The following is a 24,391-nucleotide window of genomic DNA, read 5'->3' as shown; positions in this document are numbered from 1 at the left end:
ACCCCATATACGGGCATGGGCCGGCGTGCCGCGTGTGTTCGTTACCACGGCAACCGCGTCCACCGCACAGCTGACCGCAGTTCGGTGTGCAGCGAGCGAGCGCGCACAGCCCCGAACGGGACTTGCTGTGGCCCGCTGCCTCCCCCCGTTGCTATGCCCGTCTACATTCGCAAAGGGCAGCTCGAGGTGCCGCTGCCCTCTCTGGATGGCCACGAGGAGGAGGAGGAGGCGCGCTTCGAGCTCGACCCCGAGCGAGCGTTCGCGCGGCCACCGCAGCCATGGCGGCTGGTCGGGCAGGTGGGGGGCACTGCACGGGCACAACCCCACCCACCTACACCCACCTACACCCACCCACAACCCCACCCACCCCCACACCCCCACCCACCTCACACCCCACCCCCGCACCCACACCCACCCACCCCACCCACCCCACACCCACCCACCCTACACCCCCACCCACCCTACACCCCACACCCCACCCCACCCTACACCCCCACCCTACACCCCCATTCACACCACCCCGGACCCCCACCTACACCAACCCACCCCACACCACCACCCCCCACACCCACCTACACCACCCATCACCCCCACCCACACCCCCCCATCCACACCCCCACCCACCCACACCCCACCCACTTGCGTCGCTCACAGCACCGTCCGTCTTTTCTCGTACCGGTCGCCTACCCCGTAAATTGCGTTGACTAACGCCGTTTTAATATTCTTCGTCCCACCTTTCAGGAACGCATCCCCGACGCAAAACGGGGCATTGCTGTACCTCACAGCCCTTTATTGCCCTGACTTGCAGTGAAGATTGGCGGTCTGGTTCCATGCCCTCATGCTTGTGGTGTCAGCATCACAGATGGGCTCCAGTTCTAAGAATTAACAAGATTGCTTTTGAACAGTTTCAGCATTAAAACTAAAATTCTGACTGGAAAACTAGGTATACAAGATTTATTAAGAAGATAACATGAAGCTTAACGCTTAAAGTAGTCTACGTAGATATAATGCAATCGCACAATGTTTAATGTTTACGAACTGGAAATGCACAAACATGTACATTCAATGCGTGAATGCATTTTGAACACATCTTATGTTTAAACATTGCAACTCAGATTTAATCGAGTAAAAAAGCACGTCAGATTCAAAGTTTACTGAAATGTTAAAGTAATTCACTGCTTTTCAACAAGCTCAGCATTCCATCCATTTGCATGCAAAGGCCCTATGGATTCTGCATGAATTTTGAAAACTCATCATTTCTCAAAATTGCACAATGCTTATCGAATTTTTCACACTAGCCTCAAGCTATAACCCTAAGCTCTACTCAATCTTTAGTAACCTTAACCATAACCCACATTCCGTAACCTTATATCTTAACTATATCTAACCGAATATGTAATCCAAGTTGAATACTGGAGTTCAAAACCTTTTAAACCTTAACATTAAACGTTTACGTTATGTAATCTTAATCCTTACTCTTTACAGTATTTCAAATATCATTAGCTTCATCCTTCACCATAACACCGAGCTTGAACCTAACAATAAGTTACGGCTCTCAACCATAGCCCCTAAATCCAAATCCCCATAAGTCTCACACCCAAGAGATCAACATCGTGCTCATTTTTTGTCGTCGTTCATGTGCCGTTCAGTAGCTCGTAGCGGAAATTCCACATTCCTTTGATGGGAGACACACACCCAAAAGCAATCCCATAAAAGTGACACTTTAAGTAACTTCCCATGCGGGAGTGTTTATGTCAGGGGTGGCCAACCTGTAACAGCCCAATACCCATGAGTTCTGCAAAGAGTCAAGTGCATACATAAGTGTGTGTTATATATGGACAGTTTTCGACACAAATACAGTCGCATGAGACGCCAGTTGGCCACCACTGGACTCTATGCAGAGGGATATGGACCACAGGTGAGCTTGGTGAGTTTGGCAGTCTGCAGCTTTGGCATGTTCTGTGAGCAGGTGTTGGAGCTGGTTCTGGAGCGCACCTGGGCCTCTGTAGAGGGTCGTGAGCAGAGCCGCCAAGAGGAGCGGACGAGATACAAGCCGCCCGTCTATGACCGGCCTCGCAGAGTGGAGGTGAATCACGAAGACGTGGGGATGGGTTTCAAATGTACCACTCGTGAAATGGTCGCCTCGACACAGCTCGGTTTCAATGAAACACACATTTATGTCGAGTACTGCGTTTCTGCGTGAATGTCTTTTTGGATTGTTTTGCTTTTATTCAGCTCCATATTTAGTTTTTTTTACACAGTTTTAGAGGGTCTGTTTATATAATTGTCAACATAATATTATTAGGTTCACCTGTTGGGCAATTCACATAGCTATATTAATCTCTCAGGGGTGATTACAAAATGTTAATTTCTGATTACGTGAGACATTTTTTTAAATTGATGAGTGAATAAAACCCTCTTCATGCTGACTTGTCTGTTCACAATTTTGTGCAGCTGCAACTCCGCTCGCTCCAATTCCCCATGCTCACGTTCCATTGCTCACATCCCCTTGGGTTAGACACTTAGGCGTGTTCCATCTCATTTGTCATTGCCACTGAGGTCATTTTGTCTCCATGGTTTCAGTCACATCATACATTTTTTTTTACTTGCTATATTCATGCATTCACTTAATCTTCATTTCGACAATACATTCTAATTCAATCTAGAGATCAAAATATACTCCGTTCACTAATCAGGCACGCTTAAGCTCTTGCTATTGAGCTGGATATATTTGTCAGGAAGACTACGAGTACTGCATTGTCGTAAAAGTTTGCATATCATATTAAATGCACTCCCAAACGAGTAAATATATCATCAACCACCATGATCTATCCACTGCTGGACAAAGGCCTCCGTCAGCCGTCACCATCTCTGATTGTCTCGCAACGTAGCAAACGAATATATATGTATTGCTCGATTATGTATTTTACGGTTGTACCACGTGTTGTCTGGCACGGTACATGACGTTTTTCTCCATCGTGCCATACATCACGCGGTACAACCCAAAAACACATCAGGTGAGGCAATATGTAGCACAATTGTGAAAATATACGGATAATATTTACACGTGTTTTTATTTGTGTGGTCAGATGCGTGAGGAGGCTCACTGCTTGGCGAGCAGCGCGGATGGCCGTTACATCTTTGTGGGTCTGGATGGAGGTCTCACGGCTCTTGCTGCTGTGGATGAAAATGCTGTGCTCTCCGCCTGGGAACAGAGAGGGACAATGATCACGCAGATTAACACAGCACCAGCCGGAGAGGAAATGAGTGCCATCGCCACGATAGACGACATGGGTATGCAACGTTTTCATGTTCACTTGTTTCGTCAATGTCTATATGACAATTTCTATATCTTTTTTTATTTACAGCTTTCGTGACTGCAGGGATTCATATTCTTGTTTCTTTCGGTAAAGTCACGTGCCTTTACCAAAAGAACCAAGAAGAAATTTCTATATCGTGAACGGATTTTGCTATATGCTTATTGTGCACATGTATAACATTCTTAATGAGTTTACAAAATTAAATGTTGACATTTTCACAACATGCAACATTTATATTTCCATTTGTAATAGTACATTTTTAAGTTTAATTTCATTTCAGTGTTATTTTAGGTTACCAGTGTAGTGTTATGTTGTAACATTGTTATTTAATACACCATACTATTTTAAATCGTTAAACCATTATGATTGATAAAAAGTACCCTAAAGCATCTTTCCAAAATCTATTCGTATGTTGAGAAACAAAAGCCCTCCTCCTGAGTGTTATGTTTCTGTTGTTGCAGGACTTGGTCGTCTGTTTGTATTTTATTCAGAGACTTTTCACCTTGTGAAGACCATTAACGAAGTTGTAAGTTTGCACGGATCTTTACGTAACCGCATTTTCTCAGATAAATAAATGGGACGTAACCATTTTCTTTGTACGTTTAATAACATTGCGGCGTGAAATAACAGCGGCAGCGCATTTGCTACTTTGTTGTGGAGGTTCATGGTTTGATTCCAGCGGACAACCCTGTTATTACTAACGCGGGTATATTAATCATAAAAGCAAGTGCTGTCAGGTTCACAGTGAACGTTAAAGATCCCATCACGTCATTCACAGCAGTAGGCCATTGTGGGCCAGTGTCATGATCCAAGTTTGCCAAAGTTTAAAATTCACCCGCATATTACTCAATTGGGATTATACTTAGCCATCAAAAAAAAACCTGTCAGAATTCTGCTGAAAAAGAGTGGGGGCTTCCTTGAGTAAACAAGCAGAATCATAAAACAAACCTTTGTCATTTTCGAATACATGGTGTTGGTAATACAAATGTGGAATTTGTTCTTTTTGTCAGGAGGATATTTCGAAAAGAACTGTATGCTCTTCCTTCATATTGTCATCCGGTGGTGATTATGGTGGTATAATGTTGCAAGGTAGGGAGAAATGTTATTTGTATGAGGGCAGTCCTCGACTTACGAACCGAATTAGTTCTTGAGACCCGTTCTTAAGTCGGAACACAATAATGCACTGCATTTAAATACCCATACGATCAGTGGTATGCAATTTCTGACAGTTGAATAAAATAGGAAGCATTGTTAAACTCATTACATCAAGTGCGAGTTCGCTTTTTAAGTCAATGTTATTTTTATATTTCATGGAAGCTGGTTCGTAAGTACGGGCGTTTGTAAGTCGCGTGTTCGTAAGTCGATGACTAACATGTCACGCAGCAAACACAAATCCACTAGATGGCAGTACAGCTAAATAAAAATAACATGAATGTGCCATTGTATACAAAACTATTGGAGAAAAGGGCTTGAGCAGGGTTCCAAAATAATATTACCTGTTTATGATCGAATGGTAATAGTAACAGTACGATTAATGTAAACTAAGGTTAGTCTCAAATCATAACCAGTAGATGCCATGGAATTCATTTCACCATGATCATCAAGCATGCGTGTGATTCTCTGCAGGAAATGGAGAATCATGGTTTGAGATTCAAAAGATGCCAAAGGAAGCGTGGCTAAAAGATCTGGAGCAAGCTCAAAGCCAACAGCAGCAAGAGGTTGAGGTAATGTTGTAAATCCCTTGATGGCAGATTACAATCCTGACTTTTAGAAAAGCTAAATAACAGTAGCACTCCTCTTAATCACTTCTACGTTGGACAACTGCTTTTGCCTCTGGGGACCAATAGGTTCTCAGCACTTCCCATTATTCACTGATACCCAAGAGGTTGCAGATACTTTACATGCATGAAATTGTTCAGATTTCATGGCTGTGGGTTACGCAAGTGGCCTAAATTATGCAGTATTTCTCTGGCTTCCAGTTCTACCATTTTAACATTCTCAGTCATGTGGTCACCCTCAGATGCTAGTTTGCAACTAATGTACTCGAACACAGTCACTGTATGTAAAACAATATCTCATATACGATCATTGTAGCTCGGCAAACTATGGGAGTAAATATTGTACACTTAAAAGCATGCAGTGTAAAACCAATCTAATTTTTTTTTTAATCAGGTAAGAGCTCTATGATATTATTTGTAAAATAATCTTGGATAGTCATAGTTATATAGGGACAATCAATTTGTATCTCTTCATGAAAGTGCTTAGAGATTTTGTCGTATTGCATTTATGTATCCATATTTCTTTCGTCCACATATTTTCTGAAAATATATATGAATGCAGGAACATGAACATTTTATAATTATTAATAGTCGCTTTTACAAAACTGTTTTGTCATTAAAAAACGGAAATAATATATAATTGTGGGGTGAGAGTATTAGTGTTGCGCTGTGCTTGGGAAGCAATTTGTGTGAGATGTGTCACGTGGAAATCCAGTTTGTCCACATGCCAACGACAGGAGCACATGAATAATATTACCACTACAGTAATTTGTCGAATAAATAAAATAAATACCCTCACAACTGGTAGATGAAATAAAGCGGAGGTAGCTCTAAATTGCCCCAAGTCAGGCCAGATCTTGTTTAGGATTTTAAGGTTCAGTGAAAATGCCAAAGGCTCCAGCAGCCAAAACTAAAGTAACTTATCAACAATTCTGAGGGTAGAAAATCATTCCAAGCCATGCTGCATGGCTCCTTTGTTGGCAGTTTTGTTGTGTTTCATAAACAAAAAATTCAACTGTGACATTGCCACACTCTGGCCTACTGATACGTTTCTAATCAGCTTGAATTTGTAAGCAAAAGTACATTTTTTAAGAAACTGAATAGATTTGTTTCAGAAATGTTACGCGCGATTTTGGTTTGATATTTATATTCATGGCCCTCGTCTCGTGGCATCCTCCTTTCCACCTGTTTCACTGCGTTGTTGGTCTGCATCCCCGTCCATTTGCTTACGCCACCCTTTTCATTGTCTTTTTGGTCTTCCTTCGAATCTCTGAACGGGTATATGTTCTCATATTATGGCCTTTTTGTGGATAACCTATAAGTTTGCGCATGAGGTGTCCATACAATCATAATTTTGTCTTCATAGACTTAGTCAATTATTTGGTCTCTTGTCAACGATACCATAGCATACATTTGTAATACCACATCTCAAATGCTGCTACATCTGTTGTTGCTCAGTTTTCTTCATCCAACCTTCACATCAATATGTTGCTATGGGCCAAACCAGTGGCTTTAGTAGATGCAGTTTTGTGGTACTCGTAATGTTTATGTTGTTTGAAATTGTGATAATTGAATTCATAGTTGAACAAGCACTTGATGTTGTTTTGCGAATAAATTTCCCTCAATTGCCATCTTCTTCAAAGGTCAAGCCAAGGGAAGCAAAATGAATTAACCTGTTTTAGATCCATGCCCATCATAATATAAGTGATGCTCTAACCCAGGTCTCGCTTGCAAATAGGCAATGTTTTAATGTGCCACAATGGGTTTATTTCTTCTTCTGGTAAACTAAAGGATACAACCGGTATTACATATTTTGCATAATACAAAACATGCTTGTGATGAGAATGTGTTCTCGACTTCAATGGAGGTCATTGTGATAATTCTTTGTCAATTACTGAATTTCCTCTACCTGTTTTTTTCCCTCTTGTTTTTCAGAACGGAATGTTCTTTAGCTTAAAGGGTTTGAGCAATTATACTAAATCCACTTATAAAACCATGACGACCTATTGTTTCCTATGATCTGTTATGATGCCTGTCATTTCAGCAGTTCAGCAATATTGATGTTAAACTTTCTTCTCCAATACTAACTCTGCGGCTTAAATCACCAAAACGACCCTCAGGTATGAATTATATTATCAATATCCAATAATAGACATTACATTTCAAAATATTTTAGAAGAATACGTACACTTTTTTTATCCAATGTTCATTTAATTGAATTTTAATCCACAACAATGAATTAAAGCAATTTTTGCATCACGGAATGGTCCTGTAATCCAGACCTCGAGACTGATAGAGTAGTGATCATCGCTACCTTCCAATTAGTTGCCCTTTGTGTTATTCCTGGCTGTCGCCTCTTCCAAGATCTATTCCAGCACGGAAGAGTAGGGAAAATACCCTTAGGATGGGCTCATTCGTTTCCTTTATTGGAGACGCTTCCGTCAGCAGTGGTGTAAGCAAGCAATTGCAGGGCTACATCTTCTTGGTTATAATAAAATAATAATAATAAAACATAATATAATATAATTCTCACGACGTTTCGGGCACAACGCAAGCAGCCGTCCTCAGGTGAAGACCAGTTCTGTCGGGGAGACAACGCAAGCAGCCGTCCTCAGGTGAAGACCAGGTCTGTCGGGGAGACAACGCAAGCAGCCGTCCTCAGGTGAAGACCAGGTCTGTCGGGGAGACAGCGTCTGTCTCCCCGAGGACGGCTGCTTGCGTTGTGGCCGAAACGTCGTGAGAATTATTTTATAATGTTTTATTTTTATTATTTTATTATTTCCATTCTACGTGACATTTACCGAAAGAACCAAGAAGATGAATCCCTGCGGTCATGCAGGGCTACACTTTTCCCTTCACATCCTCATGCCGATTGTTGATTCAGGCCGCGAGAGACGTCCCGGCCAGGAATCCTCGCAGCTCCCAGAGGAATGGAGCACCCTTGGGACAGGACAGAACCACCTGCTGAGCAGCGCACAGCTGGAGATGCAGCGCCTGCTCTTTCAGCAGAGACACCGAGATGCAGCGGAGCCAGAGCTCAGGTGTTCTGCTGGAACCATTATCACTCTTCTATCGCTACTACCATCGTTACTTTTCCCATGAACGATATTCATTTATTCCTCCACCCATGATAAGGACTTGTTCTACCAGACCGACTGTTTTGTGTCATCCACACAGCGTTCATCCACCGTATTGCAGGTCAAAACGATGCCTCTTTTCGCACACTGCCCGACTCGCTTTCATTGCTCAGCCTTGGCCAATTCAAGAAACCTATTTTTATCTGTTCCACCTTCAATAGTGTAGTTTGTTGCTGGCCACTCTGTGATTTAAAAAAGCCCACATTGAGCAACGTTAATGTTGCATATCGTCTTTAGTTCTCTGCCCAAGGGCATGTCCATGGCTCAAGATTTATTGATCCCATCCCTCCCCCTCTCTTGTTCTGGTAACACTGCACACGTTACGAGAGTTCTTGAGCCTTGACGGGGGAAAATAATTAAGGTGGCTTCCCCTTGCCTACCTCAACGGTGTTTTTTAGGGAACATCGTCACCAAATTGCAGATTAATGTCATGTAACCTCAATGGTGATAACGTTCATAACAATGCGATTAATGGTAAACATTTTAGCGCAGTCGTTTATCATGGCAGTTACAGTTTATTGCTTTATTCAGCCATCAGGAAGCCGACTGCCCCACAAGCAATTGGGGGCTACCTTAAATCGTATCTGAAGTGGCCAAGGGAGGCCCAGTCACCTATTCCAAAGGCATGAGTGATGTGCGCTTGTCCTGAATGGATTTACACCTTAAACATCGGTTTATAGTTGCTACTCAATTCAATTCATGTTCCTATAAAGCAGAATTACGTTGGTCATCCTCTTGGGAATGTTATCTGCTTTGACTGTCTTATGAAAGTGAAAGTAATTGTTTGCTGGTATCATTCATCCCAAATTAGGAAATTGTCACGAACCTAATTATTAAGGAAATTGTTCCTATTCCTGCAGAACTATGGTTGAAAATGTACTCTCACGTCGGAAAAATAATAGGAGTTGTATATGCACTTACTCTCTTTGTACCTCAACCCTTATGCCGATATCCAAGTGGTATCACCAATAACATAAAATTGTGTTCTTACATGGGAAATGAAGAGTTAATCGTAGAATGAAAGTCAGCGCACATTACGCATGCTACATTTTACCATATCGTAATTATTTCCCTGCGATGGGATGATCTCTCCTATTGCAGTCGAGCTACAGTGCACTTTGTGCTGCCATCTCTCGTGCTTCCGGCAGGCCTGGAGTACAAGACGGCGGCAGGTTTGGCTCGCTGTGCAGCATTAAAAACATCGCTTTTATCTGCATCAACTTATTAGTGACTGTGTGGGGGTGGCATTGTGGCACAGTGGTTGGCGCACTGCGCTATGAACCCAACAGCCTGAGCTTGCCTCCCAGCCATGGCGAACGTGAGTGCCGAGTGATATCTGAACTGGTCCCAAGTGCAGCCATGCCGCAATGACCGGGGGTGCTGAAGTATGGTCAAACGACATCCACGACCAATGGTGTGGGGAGACATTTATCCAGCAGTGGATTGACAAAGCATCGCATATATATTAGTTAACAACAGTGATAGTCGTGCTGGCATTTAGTTTTTCTATTATGCAAGACAATGTATATGTAACTAACATTGGTGTCAGTAAAGCATGTGTTGATGTATTTGATTTTCTTTTTTAGGCTTGCCCAATGGTGTTTGCATGTGGTGGAGTGGTAGCCATTTGCTTTTGCACTACACCATTCAAAAAACAGGAAAGGGTAAGCCCAGCCTTGTCATTTTTACTCAATACGTCACACTTATCTAAAACAAACTAGCTCTCTGTTCGATAGCCTACTGGTCAGAAAACCTACCAATTACTTTGTTTTAACAGAGCTGTACATTAGTTGCTCGTGTCACTTTACAGTAGTCCAGGGCAATCCTGTCTGGGATATTTTGCCAGTTAAGAAATGTTTAAAGTCGAAGAAAATACCTGGAATTGATGGAGAAAATCTAAATTTACAATGGTTAACCTACTTTTGCTACCTTTTATTGTGCACTTTATTGCCCTGCTGATGGGCGTCTTGAGCACTGAATTGCACGCATGTTTGTTTGTTGCCTTGCGCCTGCTTGCCAGAGACTGAACCCAAGGCCGATGCAGTGTGGCCAAATGCAGAGCTCATCTGCTGCTCGACCATTAGTGAATGCACAATGCTGCTTGCTCTGGGGTTGAGAGATGGCACCATCACAATCTGGGACAGATATCTTGGTGAGTACTTTCCTTCGCCTTTTGGGGGTAATCTTCAAGAGCATTTTGTGGCAGTTCAATGTTTTATTATTTAATGGTAAGCTTTCAGAGAAAACTGGTACAATGAACATGTTGACGGAGCTTCAAATCTAGAAATATGTTGACGGAGAGCATTTACCATTCCCATCTCACTGCTGCCACAATGAAATAAATTGTTGCGATTTTAGGTCGATTTAATTATTTGTCTCATCTTGTTGTCTCGTTTGTATTGTCTACCTCTTGCCTTCTGGCTGTCTTGTTTGTGCTGCGATTGTCTCGTTCCAATAGCCTTAAGGATATTTTTTGTTTAAATACAATTTCCATATATCATCAGTTTTAAACACATGCATGATTTGATGCATGTCATTCAGCCTAAGGATGGATTTTAATAAATGATTTAATCATTAGATGCCTTGCAGATAGGCAATTCCATTGGGCAGGACACTGCCATGCCAGACATGAAGCTAGAATATATAGGCCTGAATTTCAAGGCAGAAAGTGCCCTTACACTACTGGCATGGGATTTGTGACCAACGTGTTTAAATATAATTCTTATATTCTCTAAAAACAACTGAAGTGGGAAATCTATCATAATCCAAAGCATCTCAAGAAACTGCATGGAATGAGATATATATAAGGGGTAAGATTACTAGAATATATATTATTCATATATTTGTGGCCATTACAAAAATAGCGAGAGGGATGGGATGGGGACACGTGGAGAGAAAAAGGTGATGCACAATTGTGGGTGAAAAAATGTTGTCCAATATTGTGTGGCCATTTATTTTCACAACATTACTTGATGGCCACCATATATTATGTATAGCTACATGCCAGTTGCTGATGTTGCCTAAATTTGTACAAAATCTTCCACTTACTCTAGGTTTACCTTTGACTGTGATGAGCCTCCCTGAGCCTGTTCGGATAGCTGAGTTACATTTTGTCGCTCCAAAAGACCAACATGATCCACCCACACAAGACTATGCAGCGAGTCCAATTGCCTCTCTAATGGCCTTCTGTAAGGACGGCTCAGTGCATATGGTGGAAGTAAATTCTGAAGGCACTTGCGACATCGCCACGATCTGTCAAAGGTAACTGTGACCTGTCTTGAGTTACATGAGTGTTGTTTTTGCGGATCACTTGCTGGGTCACATGGTTTAAATATATGTAGTTTTAAGATTTTCAGCAAGGATGGTATTTCAATTGTACAGCCTCTGACATTGACAGAATGTCACATCTGCGCACTGCCAAGTTGTTATAGTGCTATTTTGTTAAGGTCACAATAATATAGTATACTGAAATCTATTACCTTGGTACTCAGCCTTGCTCTTTGTTGTTACTGTTATGTGTGTAGCAGGAACAATATTGGACGCAGGTCACAATCTGTCTTGCAAAGATATAAGCATGTGAAGTGGTATCTTACCAAATATTTTATGACGAGGTCTTTATGCATGTCATAGTACAAAATATTGAACTGCATGTATAACTGTGCACACATGACCTATTTTGTTATAGTTTGAAATAAAGGTAATGTTTTGTTGTTGTGATGATGGTGTATTTCCTTGTTATACATTTTTCAGGTGTGAAATACAGGAAGATGTAATCACTGCTGTACTTCCTCTACCAATGTTCCCACAGCTGGTAAGATGAGTTGCTGTACAGACATTTTAAGGCATTTTCTTGGAATAAGTTAGGGAATAATAAACTATGGATTGTGTATCCTGCCAAGCACACACACTGTCAATGCCCAGATATACCATGCAGTTTCAATGCAATCCAAGGGATTAAATCCTTTCGCAAGCAATTTCTTGTACCGAAATTGATACACTTGCATTACTATCGCACCATGCGATCGATTGTCATACCGTGGCATGATTTCACACCCGATTGAGCTGGGTTCTGATTTTTTTTAAATTAGGTGCAATCCAACATCCATCCAATCGGTAAGTTTTAACGAGTTGCATTACCACGTCATCATCATCATCAGCCATGATCAATCCACTGCTAGATGAAGGCATCCCCAAGCCATTGGAACAATTCACCCGGCACTTGTACATGAACTGCTCATCACTCCATCTCCTCTGTGGATTAAATCTTGGGCATGTTTCCTCCTTTGGCTGACATTCAGTAGTTATTTTCACCCACAAGCCATCATCTCTTTCAGTGACACATTCTGCTCAAGCCCACTTACTTTGCTGAAAAGTCCATATAATGCCTGAAACGTGCATGTGTTCTTAAATCTATGTGTTCTTGAGAATAGGTTTTCTTCTTTTTTCTGGGAACACAACAGTTGTTAAGATGTTAAAACACCAAACTGAAACCTTTTTGCAAGGAATCATGTCTGTATTAACCACAATACTTGTGGTCAGAATGCAAACAAAAACGTACTATGATATTATATGGATTGTCTTTGAAACTGATTGGTCCACACCAGAGACAGCTTTCTTTGGAAACTCACCTAGTCTCAAAAGGCGTCCTCTGGTCTAACACCGTTTTAAGACGAGGCTTCAAAGAAAGCTGTCTCTGGTGTGGACCAATCAGTTTCAAAGAAAATGCATATATTATCAGTTTTTTGTGAGCATTCACGTTTCCAATCCATATCTTAAATCAGGTAATATGCGTTGATTGAAAGATTTCTTCCTTAGTCATAGTTTGTTTTCTTTATTAGTTCAGCTTTACAAACGTGTTCCAACCTGCGCTTATCTGCCTCTTTATTTTGATACTTTTTTAAAATCTCAGTCTGCCCTTCTATAACCGACCTAGGTAAACATTCTGCTGTGTTTTCGAATGATGTCCTTCTGACAGCTATCTCAGATTGAATTTGTGCATGATAGTTTTTTTGCTCATATTTGTCGTGAGCAAAACTTTGCAGCCCTCTTTATTAAGTTCTAGTATTTCATGTTGTGCATTCCCATTCTAAGTTATAAATTACTATGTCGTCAGCGAATGTAAATGTTTTTTTTTCATTTATAGCCATGCCTTTGTTGTCTCCAATCCAATTTTCTGAAAACATCTCAGGTAGGTGACATGCTTTCGTAAAAAAAAGTGCTTCCAACGATATTGGGAGATGATATCCGGAAATTGGATTGGAGAAAAATAAGCATAAAACATGACTATGTATGCATGTAGGTTTGCGTAAGTGTGAGGAGCGGAAGTCTAGTGGTTAGCGCACTGTGCTACAAACCAGGCTGTCCGAGTTTGATTCCCACTCACGGCCAACACCAGTGATGATTATATGAACCTGTCTTGGGCCTCTTCTAGGTCGACTCAACCTTAAATGAGTACCTGTTGCGGTGTGTAAACATCACCACTAGGGAGACAAAGGCGGCCGGGCATGGTGCTGGCCATCCACCCCCTCGTGTGTGGTGCCGGCCCTCATAGGTGCTCACTAACAGCACTTGCTCCAATGGTCTGTTAAGGCTATAAAGGAATTTTTTGTCTTTGTAAGTGTGATTGTGAGTAAGAGTGCATACATGCGTGTACGAATGTTTCTATGACTCTATGTGTGTACATGTATGTGTGTGCATGCATGTGCCAATGTGTGTACGTCAAGTGAGTTTATGTGTGTCAGAGTGTGTGAATGTATATCCACATGTGCAGGATTGATTTTGTGTGTGAATGTGGGTTGGTGTGTGAGTATACATATATGTGTATATGAAGATGTGTCTGCATCATTCTGTTTTCTCAACTTCTGCCATCCTTTGCTGCAGCATTTATTTGCAATTTACTTTGTACGATAACTTGCGATTGATGTGATGTAATCCAGCACCCTCATCAACTGCACTGGAATTGCATAGTGCAGTTAGGCTTTGTTTTTTTCTATTACTTTTTTTATTTTTTCTATTTTATTCCGATTGTGCTATCAGTGTCATGCCACTAAACAAAGTATCATGTCAGGCCTCTCATAGAGCAGTGCAATAATTTGTGTTGATAGACCACGGAAGCAGATATCACAAGTGACCTCTGATCTACACACAGTAGAGAATACTTCCCACTCACTCTGCATATAAGAGTGAGGTCCGTCATACAATATCCGCAACAATATTTTAATGTTATTTCATAAAAAAATTCCTTGATTAAGTTTTGAGCTAGCTGGTTTAGGATTGGGCAAAGACATTGCCCACTTTTCACCCAGGTAACAGACTTCAGTTTTGTTTTACTTCACTTGAGAACCCGGTTTAATCAAATACAAAAACTTGAAGTCAAATCCAGGATCTCGCTGATGCCAGCTCAGCGCTTTGACCATTGAGCCACCCGACCACCTCTAGCTTTAACAGTACGTAAAGTCTGTTGTTCATCTGATATACAGTGCATTCAAGGCTGCAGTTTAAATCTGATAAATATTGTGAAGGGCAGGGCCAAACAGAACAAATTTATGGTTGTTTTCTTTAACATAACGGAAATGGCCATGGAACATGGATACCTAAGGCTCTACTACCCTGTAATGTTCCTGCGGGAATCATGATTGTTACATGGGTAATTTCCATGTGAAATCCTTTTTATTCTAATGGGGGTTTAACAAGAATTCTACCATTAGAAGTTTATGTATCTCAGTCAATCACTGGTGCAGGTTGAAAACCACACTCTAGATGATCTCCACGTGGCCAGCTAGGCCCCCAGAGGTCCTCACATCTTGCTTGATCACCGTGCAAAAACTGGGGAAGTATCGGGCCAATTTCACATGCTAATGCATCGGCCATGCGTTTCATTGGTGATTCTGGGCAATGCTGGCTGGCTGAAATGTTGAGAATTTCCCCAGCTCTACTCGTGAAAGATATTCTGCAATGCATTTTTTGCAATGCTTCTCGACCGACAGTGTTTGCACGCAATGTATTTTTTTTTCAATGTCAGGAACATGCTGACCTCCACCTTGTGGTGGTTACATAAACAATGACATTTATTTATTTGATACAGCTTCTTAGACGACCGTGTGCATCCATGGGCAGCAATTTAAACAAAAGGCATAAGTCCACAGGTTTCATATATCGAAAGTAAGCAATACTTAAGTTTCAGTAAATAACACTGAAGTGGTGAACATAACACCAGATTATTATTTAGAGTGCATTTTAAATGGGTCAATGTACTTTCAGGCGTTGGCATAATCAAAATAGGAAAAGGCTTATGGTCTGGTCATTAACACAGCCACGATGTTTTCTCCTGATTGTGCTTTGCACGACTCAAATTTCACTTAAGATTGACCCGGTGCCTCAAGAGGTCAGATTTCTGTGCTGGGCAGCACTGAGATCCTGGGTTCGAATCCAGGCAGACCCTCGTCATTAAACTAGGGTTCTCAAGTGTAAAGAGTTGTTGTTCTCGCTTGGGCACCAATCACTGCACACAACACCATCGCGTAAAAATTGGTTCTGCAATATGACTAAATCCCAGCTCTGAGGATTAAAAAATATTCATTTAACATTAATGCAACGGACATTACTGTCAGTGGCATGGTGGGAGGGAGAGTAGTGGACTATTGTAATTTTGAGATCACTTGAAGTGATATCAGAAGTAGTTCTGTGGCGTCTAATTCCTTGGGCCATTTTCTAACATGAAGGGGTAAACTTCTCTGCGAGATATCCAAATGGACTTTTAATATCATATAATACCGACAGCACAATTCGAATACAATTGGCAATTTAAAAAAATATATTAACATGCAAAAGTAGTCAACCCCAATTTCTTTGAATTTTTAAGAACGTAAATCTTGACTTAAAGCTTTCGTGTCTGCAGGAAGTCATATTCTTGGGTCTTTCGGTAAAGTCACGTAGATAGGTTCAAAGAAAATAACAGAAATAACAAAAAACTACGACGTTTCGATCGCAACACAAGCGGTCGTCTTCAGGAAAAGGGTGGTTCGCTTCTAAGGCAAACTGTTTATCAGGGTTTGAAATGGGCGTAGCCCAAATGTCAGCAGCCAATGATAATGTAAGTGGAGGACAGCCAACCCGACAGTGGTTGTTTTTCCACCAATCAAAGGGCTGCCAGGTGAATATTTGCATGTTAAAGAGAGATGAACATGTTAATGGCAGATCGCAACGCCGCAACCAAGGGGTCGGTGTGCTTAGTGAATGTGAAAGTGCAAGTTTGAAATGGGCGTAAAGCACTTCTTGCATCGGAAGGTGGTAGGATGGGAACATCATAGTCCATTATGACTTAAACTGGTTGATACCATCCTTCCTTCCAATTATTGCTTTTAATAACTTATTTGCAAAATGTGTGTGGGCTCTGAGTGATGTATTAATGAATGTTCCTTTTTCAGATGATTTATTTTACTCGAGGTGGCAGAATCACCCTTCACGACAGACTGGAAGGAAAGGCCCTCGCCCTTGTCGCCTTGCCTATGCCACATGTGGTGGCATCACCTTGGGATCCAATATACACTTTTGGAACCAATGACCAATCGATATTCATTAAAGGTAACCGGCTTTTTGAGTCGTTTGATTCCAAAATAATCTGCTCCAGTGAATTCAGACATCACTTACGTATTGTGGTGGAACATGCTATGTGGTGCTTTGTGGATGCAGTTGGTAGTTCATGCTGCTATCATTGCGAGATACCCATCTGCAGTATTGAGATGGCTTTTAGGTTTTTTACCTATCTGCATATTTTGTAGTGTTATCTTTAGGCGTTCCGGATTTCTCCCACGTGCAATCATTCTCAAGAAGAATTAGCCAAACATCCTGTGCGGGACAATCCATAAAATCCTCAAGCATCACTTGAGATAGTCCTGGGTAAAGGCCTATTATTAAAAGGAGTTATAAAACATGGCAAGCAGGAAATATGTTCCCATATCCGGCATTTAAAATCCTGACTCTCTCTGCCATCACTACGATATTATTGGGTCAAGAATAGGATTTTAGATACCATTTTCTTTGGACAATATCCAAATTGAAATAACAATAACATTAAAACAAATGACCGTGACTTATTGGTATTATTACACCGATTTTTCTTGAAAAAAAGCTATTGTATCTCATTTCTCCGTTAAGTAAAAAAATATATACATTTTATAATTTAATGCTGGATGAAGGTGAAGGCCTCCCCATGGCAATGGAAATTGTTTGACCATACTTCATCATGCTGGTCAGTACGGGTTAAGGGGGGGGGGGGAAGCGCCATAGGACTGGTTGAATTATCACTTGCCATCGATGTTTGTCGTGGCCAGTAATTGAACTCGGGGTTCATAGTGCAGTATGCAAATCATGACCACTCACAATTCAAAATAATCGATTATTTCCACTATGCAATTGGCTTGTTGAAATAATAATAATACAATTAAAGAACTATACAGTACTTTCTTAGTCTGTCCTATATGGCTGACTCACCGGGAAACCCAATGCCTCCACATGTCACGGTTGTACACCATCACTCGGGGTTCTTCTCACGTAACCCCTGTAGATGCGATATCCTCCTGCACTGCTTGGTTCCAGCTCATCAACAGTCCTCGTCTTTGTTTACCATTTGTTGTGACCCACATGAAGCCCTGATGACTTATTCTCACCAATGCCATGCGGTATACGTGGCCCATCCAGATTAGGTGGTGTTGTTCAATGACCGATGTGATTAATAGATCATTGGTGGGTTGACGGACGTCCTCGATTGCTATCATGTTCTTCCAGGATATGCATGGAGTATTTACCTCGTCCATCTATGTTAGGCAGCTTCCAACTCTTTTGCGTGTGCCACAGACAATGCCCATTTACAAAAAGTAGTGTAGATAGCACTATTGCTCATTATAATCTAACTTGTCAGTATGAACCCTTTGTATATGTTGGTAAGTTTCCCAAATGTGGCATTTGCCTTTAAAAAAAACATGTAAAATTCTGTCATTCCATTGGTGGAGATGTGTCTTCACAGATAGCAGAAATCATGAGTATCTCTTTTCCTTCCACAGAGACTTTCCAATTTTCATGACATTTTCTTGTCTGCATTTATAGTGATCCAGCCTTTTCTGCCTCGAGTTCAACTCTTATTGTTGTTTCTATCAAACCAAACCTTGACTCTAGGACTGTGATGTCACAAAACATATCCAAAATCACACAATCTCTGTTGACCCTTGTCAAACCAGTTACTTATTGATTTGGTGTGGATTGGCTGCGGATTGCTGATACTGATGCTGCTCCGCTCATCACCCAGGCAATAGTGAGAGCAAAGAGTAGTGGTGACAAGATGCAGCACTGCTGAATGCCTGTGCAAATTTAAATAAAATGCCATAGTCTATGGGTCTGCAGTGGTTAGACTTGTGCTTCAGAGTAAGTTGGACGCTGGGTTAGATTCCCGACAAGGGGGCCTTTCTGTGTGGAGTTGTATGTTCTCTCCGGGTTATGCAATGGTTTCTGCTTTTCTCTAATCGCGATACAAATAAAAACAATGTCACTGGTATTGGCCAAACAACATCCCAATGCTGAAGATTATCCGCAAAATACTATACAGCACTCAGTTGGGATTACACATAGCAACATCGCTCCGGGCTGCTTGTAAAACTTAGCAGGGCATTGCTGATAAAGAGTCCTGAGACTCAGTGAGGCTTGCCTAGGTCAACAAGTGTAATAATCATAAAAATTATGTAAACTCAGTTTTAACTGCACAGTGACTTATTTTTTATAGGTTTTTCATTATCTTCTCTAATATCAGGTATGCCATAGCTCCTCGCTATATTCCACATTAAATCTGGGACTCGCATTATCTGTTTTGTTTTCCTGAATTAATGGAGTTGTTTAAAACTGGCTTCTGCCACAGAATGTATTCATCAGGAATTTGTTGCGGTCTAAAAATATATTAATAAACGGCGTGTCTGCTTTTTAAAGTGTCAGTCGTGACTATTTTCTGAACAAAATGTGTAATAGACATAAATTGGGTCAATGGGTGAGAACACAGTGAATAAAATGTACCAAGGCCAAGTTTAATGCTCATTAAACTATGCTCATTAAATATGGGAATTGGACACTGTGATAACATGTTTTTCAAATTGTGGTGTTGTAGGTGTGACCCAGAGCGAAGAAGTAACTTTGCCCAGCAGTGAATCCAGTGGCTTTCTCTTCGTCTTTCCACTTCGCTCCATTGCGGATCTGGACAGCTACCGCCAATCAAGCTGGAGTTGTGGCTCTTGCATTCAGCACATCCTGTGGGACAAGAGATGCGAGAAACTGCTCTTGGAAAGGTTGATGCTGCCAATCCATAAACTTTATCAAACACTTACATACCACAGTATAGTTTAACACGTAGGCTTTCGCGACCAATATTATTCATAATCAACGTTTTTGGGTTAGATTGCGTTATTTATAAATGTGTCGTAACCCTCCACCACCCGACACGGCCAATCAGCAAAAAAGTGTCTCGTTGACAAAAGACAAATAGTTCACTGCTTTAGCCCAACGGTGTGTTGAAGCGTGAAACCACAACATTTACAATTTTTGAGTACGACGTTTCGCTGGTAATTGCATCCAGCATCATCGGGCAATTCGCCAGAATGGTGAGGCTCTGCTCTTGCTCCCGGTTACAATAACCTCCCTCCTCAGCCTCAAATCGTTGCACCCGATGAGTTAAATGATGACGTCACCCTGCTGCTGCTCTATTTCCCCGGACACAATGGGAACAATTTTGGCACAGCCGCGTCCTGATGAGTCCTAATGACGAAGCCGGTTTAATAGCTGCCTTGTTTTCCCATCTCTTGCCTCAATTACAAATGTCACAATGTCAGCTCTGCCAAGTCGTGGCTGTGTGATGGTTAACGGTAACGTCAACCTGACATGCAAAACCGGACTGGAATCCCAGTTATGTTTTGCTGTTTGAGACACATCTTTGCATTTACGTTATTTGTTAATGGCCTGTACGTACTTTATTTCTGGCTGTGGAATTGGCTCTTCATTAAGAAAAAAACTGTTAGGATTTGGTTTTGTTACCCACTTCACATTTGGGTTATTACACAAATTATAGTCATTTTGTGTTTTTTCCTCAAACTGAGACTTTAATTGTTGTCATTTTTAGCATACAATCGTTTGCAGAGAACGATGGAGAAATGGAAGAACGTTGGAGCACCTTACACGCTCTAGTTAAAGAGACACCGTCGTGAAGACCCGACAGGGTAAGTAGCTTTCCATCGGAGGCAAAGTATTTTGTGGTGTTCTCAAACCTTTTAGGCTCTCAACCACATGGGCTTAGAGCAGGAGTCGGTAACCTGTGGCTCTGGTACCGCATGCGGCTCTTTAAGGACTCTTTCGTAACGTTATCAACGTGCATTGAGGCTCTTGAAATACTGAGTAAATTTTTTTACAAAATTCTAAGAATGTATCTTGTTATTCTGGTTTCTGATCCCTGGCTGAGAGCGTTGTGTTGTGCTAAGTGCTTAGTGGCCGGGCAATAGCCACTCTCTGCTCGATTTCAACTCTTGCACTGTGTGAAACAGGAGCGAGTAAGAATACGTCACAGGGCAATTATTCAGTGCTTGACTAGAGACCAGAGAGTCGTGCGGTACAAACTATATTCCATGACAATTGTTGCAACACATTGTAAGTGAATGACATCTTTCGAACAGTTAGAAAATTTTTGACTTAAAACTTTCGTGACTGCAGGAATTCATATTCTTGGTTCTTTCGGTCAAGTCACGTAGATAGAAAACAACAAATAAAAATAATAAAACTAAAAATAAACATATTTAAAAAATTATATATTGAAAGTTAGGAAAAGTGGGCTTGGGCAGGTACATTGCTAAAATGAATGATGGCCAATGGTCAAGAAAGTGGTAGCGAAAGAGTGGAACATAAGACGAGGTTTTACCCTCTCTGGCAATAAATCAGGAGGTGGTAATCTGTTACAAACACCAAATAAATACCTTTTGCAAGGAATCGTCTGCCTTAACCACACGTACTTGTGGTGAACATGCAAACAAACCCATTCTTATTTTTCATACGATGACACTGGCAAAAGGGCCCAGACAGAATGGAACATGTCTAAGAGGATGCCCACATTTGGGATGGAGTACTGAAATAAGCTTGTGTGCAGGTGCGAGGCAGATCATAGTTATTACGTCGCAAGGTCAGGAGATGTGTCGACGGCTAAGGTGGGCCTTCATCCAGCAGTGGTTTGATCACGGCTAATTCGTATGATGAAACATGGTGTGGCTGCTGTCATGCTGTGACTTTGGCCAACAGTGATGGGCAGTGGTTGGATTGTTTCCGTCTAGTCTGGGAACATTGGGTCACTTCGCATAAAAACCGTCTTCCAGCAAAGCATGAAATTACCGTATTCTTTGGGTCTTTCAGTAAAGTCACGTAGATCGGTATAAATCAATACAAAAATAATAAATATAAAATAAAGTCGAAATACTATATTTATTTATGTGTACCTATCTACGTGACTTTACCGAAAAACCCAAAGAATATGAATTCCTGCAGTTACAAAAGCTTTAAGTCAACATGAAATTACCGTTGACACTATTCTTACATGTGCTGCCTACCATAGATGTATTAAACTTGATTTAAGCAGGGTTAAGAGTAAAGTTTTACAAACAACCTAACATGATATATAGACCATACACAAGTCTGCTTATTGTACATGTAATACTTGACTTGTTTCTCCGAAATCATGTACAATTCTTCATGACATTTGAAATGCCCTTGTCTTTTGCAGGCAATGTCACTACATTTTACTTTGGCAATCGCAGAATATTATCAAATTATTAATCATTTATGAGCATTATGTACCCTCACTGTACATATGAAGGTACCGTAGATGCAAACACTTGGTTGACTGATTGCTATGAGGTATAAATGTTTTCTTATTTCAGTAAAGATTTAAGTTGTACAAATTCAATATCTATTTTTATAGCATTTACTCGCTGTATTAATCTGCAGAAAATGTACGAATTAATGATGCATGAAGGAAAAAAACACATAGCAATGCATTGTGCAGTTGCACATTATGTATCTAGAGATTTCATCAGGAATGTTGCCATTATTAACAATCTGCTGCAACGGCATAATTGTATTCAATAAATGTTATTACTGTGTATATGTTGGCTTGCTAAGCAGCTTACTTTGCAACAAATGTGGTGGGGGTGGTCATGAAATTTACCAAGCACGAGGAGGGACCTATTAAATGTATGGACACAGCCACTGAGAAAAATGTAAAACACTGCTACAGTACTGGGTACAAGCTTTGCTTATCACGCCTCAAGACAATTGCGGTATTTGTAAAAGGTTGGTAGAAGCCTCCTCTCGCCACTTGGTCACTCTCGACCGTCCCTGCCTCTCTCTGCATCAGTCCCGATCTGGCACAGCCAGGAGTGACAAGTGCGGCCAGCTGCAACGCTTCCAGTCGCCCACGTTGTTTCACTGCACGCCTCTGGCATCCCGTCTGACAAAGCCACCGAACAAAAATTCACCCCTCGGTAATCACATGGATTTAACTTTTCTTGGTTCTTTCGGTAAAGTCACGTAGAAGGAAAATAATAAAAATAAAACATAATAAAATAATTTTCACGTTTCGGCCACAACGCAAGCAGCCGTCTCCACCTGAAGACGGCTGCTTACGCTGTGGCCGAAACGTCGTGAGAATTATTTTATTGTTTTATTTTTATTTTCCTTCTACGTGACTTTACCGAAAGAACCAAGACGATGAATCCCTGCAGTCACGAAAGCTTTAAATCGAAATTTCACATGGATTTAAGTTGCTGAGGCCATGACTACACTGCAAGCCGCTTCTACAATTCCTTTAACAGGGCTGATCTGCCCATAGGACAACCACTGTGGACACCCAACCCGGATTTGAACTTTCCAATTGCACCTCGAGCACTGCTCCACCCAACCAGATTAACGTTTGGCTTTATGCATCTACACTAAAATTGCTGTTCTGTTTAACATAACCTTAGGAAGTGCATTTTTTAAAAGTGAAATTTACTCAAGCAAATACTCTGAATTCATTCATAAGCATTTTGTTTGTGTAACAAATAAACATTCTCATTGCTTTCGTTGCATTATGTATTTGAATAAAGTACTCAAATTTACTTAGAAATTTTCACAACTTTAAAACCGACATGTCCTTTTACCAGTGGGTCCAAATGCGTTCTTACACTGACAATGTTAGTGTACAACACTGATTAATTGACTTCCTCTTAATATGCAATTTTTAAATAAAGTTGTTTATTTTATTTTATTCGCTTTCGGGGGAATGACAATTTTATTCAACATCCGCTTGCAGTGGTTTGTTTTTGTCACTCAGAACACTTCCATTCATTCCATTTTTTTTATGTTTGATATCCAGTCGGATCCTGGTCTTCCTATTCCCGTAGCAGCACCTTTGAGTGTTGCCTCCATTCTTTTGCAGCCAGTCAACATTCTTCATTTGTTTTAATTCATTATTAAAAACAAACATTTACAGGTGACGTGTAATTTAATCACCTAAATATACCCATGAATGTGTCACTCAGTACGTTTTGCACAATATGCAGCTTATGGAGATTGTTTTTTTTCTAGTTTCAATTTCTACAATAGGGAAAACACAATTTCAAGTCCGAGAATATATTTACAAATATACGGTTATCCAGTTAGGACACCCTCTAGATTTCTACACTCAAACAGGCGATGAAGAACCAAGTATGTCAGGAGAGTTAGCATTTGTTCATTGTATTTTGATTAGTGGGCTATAGGCAAATTGTATTCTGCAGGTTACATTTTTATGGGGCATCTATAAATGGGTCACGACTTCCCTAAAACCATCTCTGCGACCTCAACCCCACAACTTTGGTATCGAAACAGACTCCTCGTGGACCACATTTTTAATTTTCACTTGTCGTCCCCAACAGTTTTCACAAACCCACCGGCCAGCATGAAGTACGGCCAAAGAACACCCATGACCAACTGTGTGGGGAGCCCTTCATCCAGCAGTTGAACGTTAAAATACCGCGTAATTTAAGGTATTACATGATACGTAGAAAATTATAATTATTTGCCAATCCACAGCTGGACGAAAATAATCATGGAGCTTGTTTGA

At 41.0% G+C, this 24,391-nt stretch overlaps 1 protein-coding gene across 2 annotated transcripts; it reads left to right on the top strand.

Moving 5' to 3' along the window:
* Positions 1-22,409, top strand: WDR93 (WD repeat domain 93). Of its 2 annotated transcripts, none has more exons than XM_061558239.1 (17): positions 1-297; positions 1,970-2,086; positions 3,090-3,294; positions 3,782-3,846; positions 4,331-4,409; positions 4,947-5,044; positions 7,146-7,218; positions 7,983-8,139; positions 9,337-9,407; positions 9,822-9,899; positions 10,256-10,387; positions 11,289-11,496; positions 11,986-12,046; positions 16,662-16,818; positions 19,385-19,562; positions 20,390-20,486; positions 22,031-22,409. In XM_061558239.1, the coding sequence occupies exons 1-16, from the start codon at positions 16-18 to the stop codon at positions 20,472-20,474; spliced, it is 2,046 nt and encodes a 681-aa protein (XP_061414223.1). In that variant the 5' UTR covers positions 1-15; the 3' UTR covers positions 20,475-20,486; positions 22,031-22,409. The 2 variants fall into 2 exon arrangements, with proteins under 2 accessions (XP_061414223.1, XP_061414222.1); XM_061558238.1 differs by having other exon boundaries at positions 7,143-7,218.
* Positions 22,410-24,391: the final 1,982 nt, after the last annotated feature.

The sequence above is a fragment of the Lethenteron reissneri genome, chromosome 24 (genome assembly GCF_015708825.2).
Source record: "Lethenteron reissneri isolate LAM-NWPU_2019-01 chromosome 24, ASM1570882v1, whole genome shotgun sequence".
Lineage (NCBI taxonomy): Eukaryota > Metazoa > Chordata > Hyperoartia > Petromyzontiformes > Petromyzontidae > Lethenteron > Lethenteron reissneri.
The sequence above is the reverse complement of the archived record's forward strand: the minus strand, read 5'-3'. Positions and strand labels throughout refer to the sequence as shown.

Bases quoted from the DNA above. Each gene is read 5' to 3' on its own strand.
- WDR93 (XM_061558238.1), top strand. From the start codon at position 16: ATGGGCCGGCGTGCCGCGTGTGTTCGTTACCACGGCAACCGCGTCCAC. The intron at 12,047-16,661 runs GTAAGATGAGTT...TTCCTTTTTCAG, and splicing joins TACCAATGTTCCCACAGCTG to ATGATTTATTTTACTCGAGG. The intron at 19,563-20,389 runs GTTGATGCTGCC...TGTCATTTTTAG, and splicing joins GAGAAACTGCTCTTGGAAAG to CATACAATCGTTTGCAGAGA.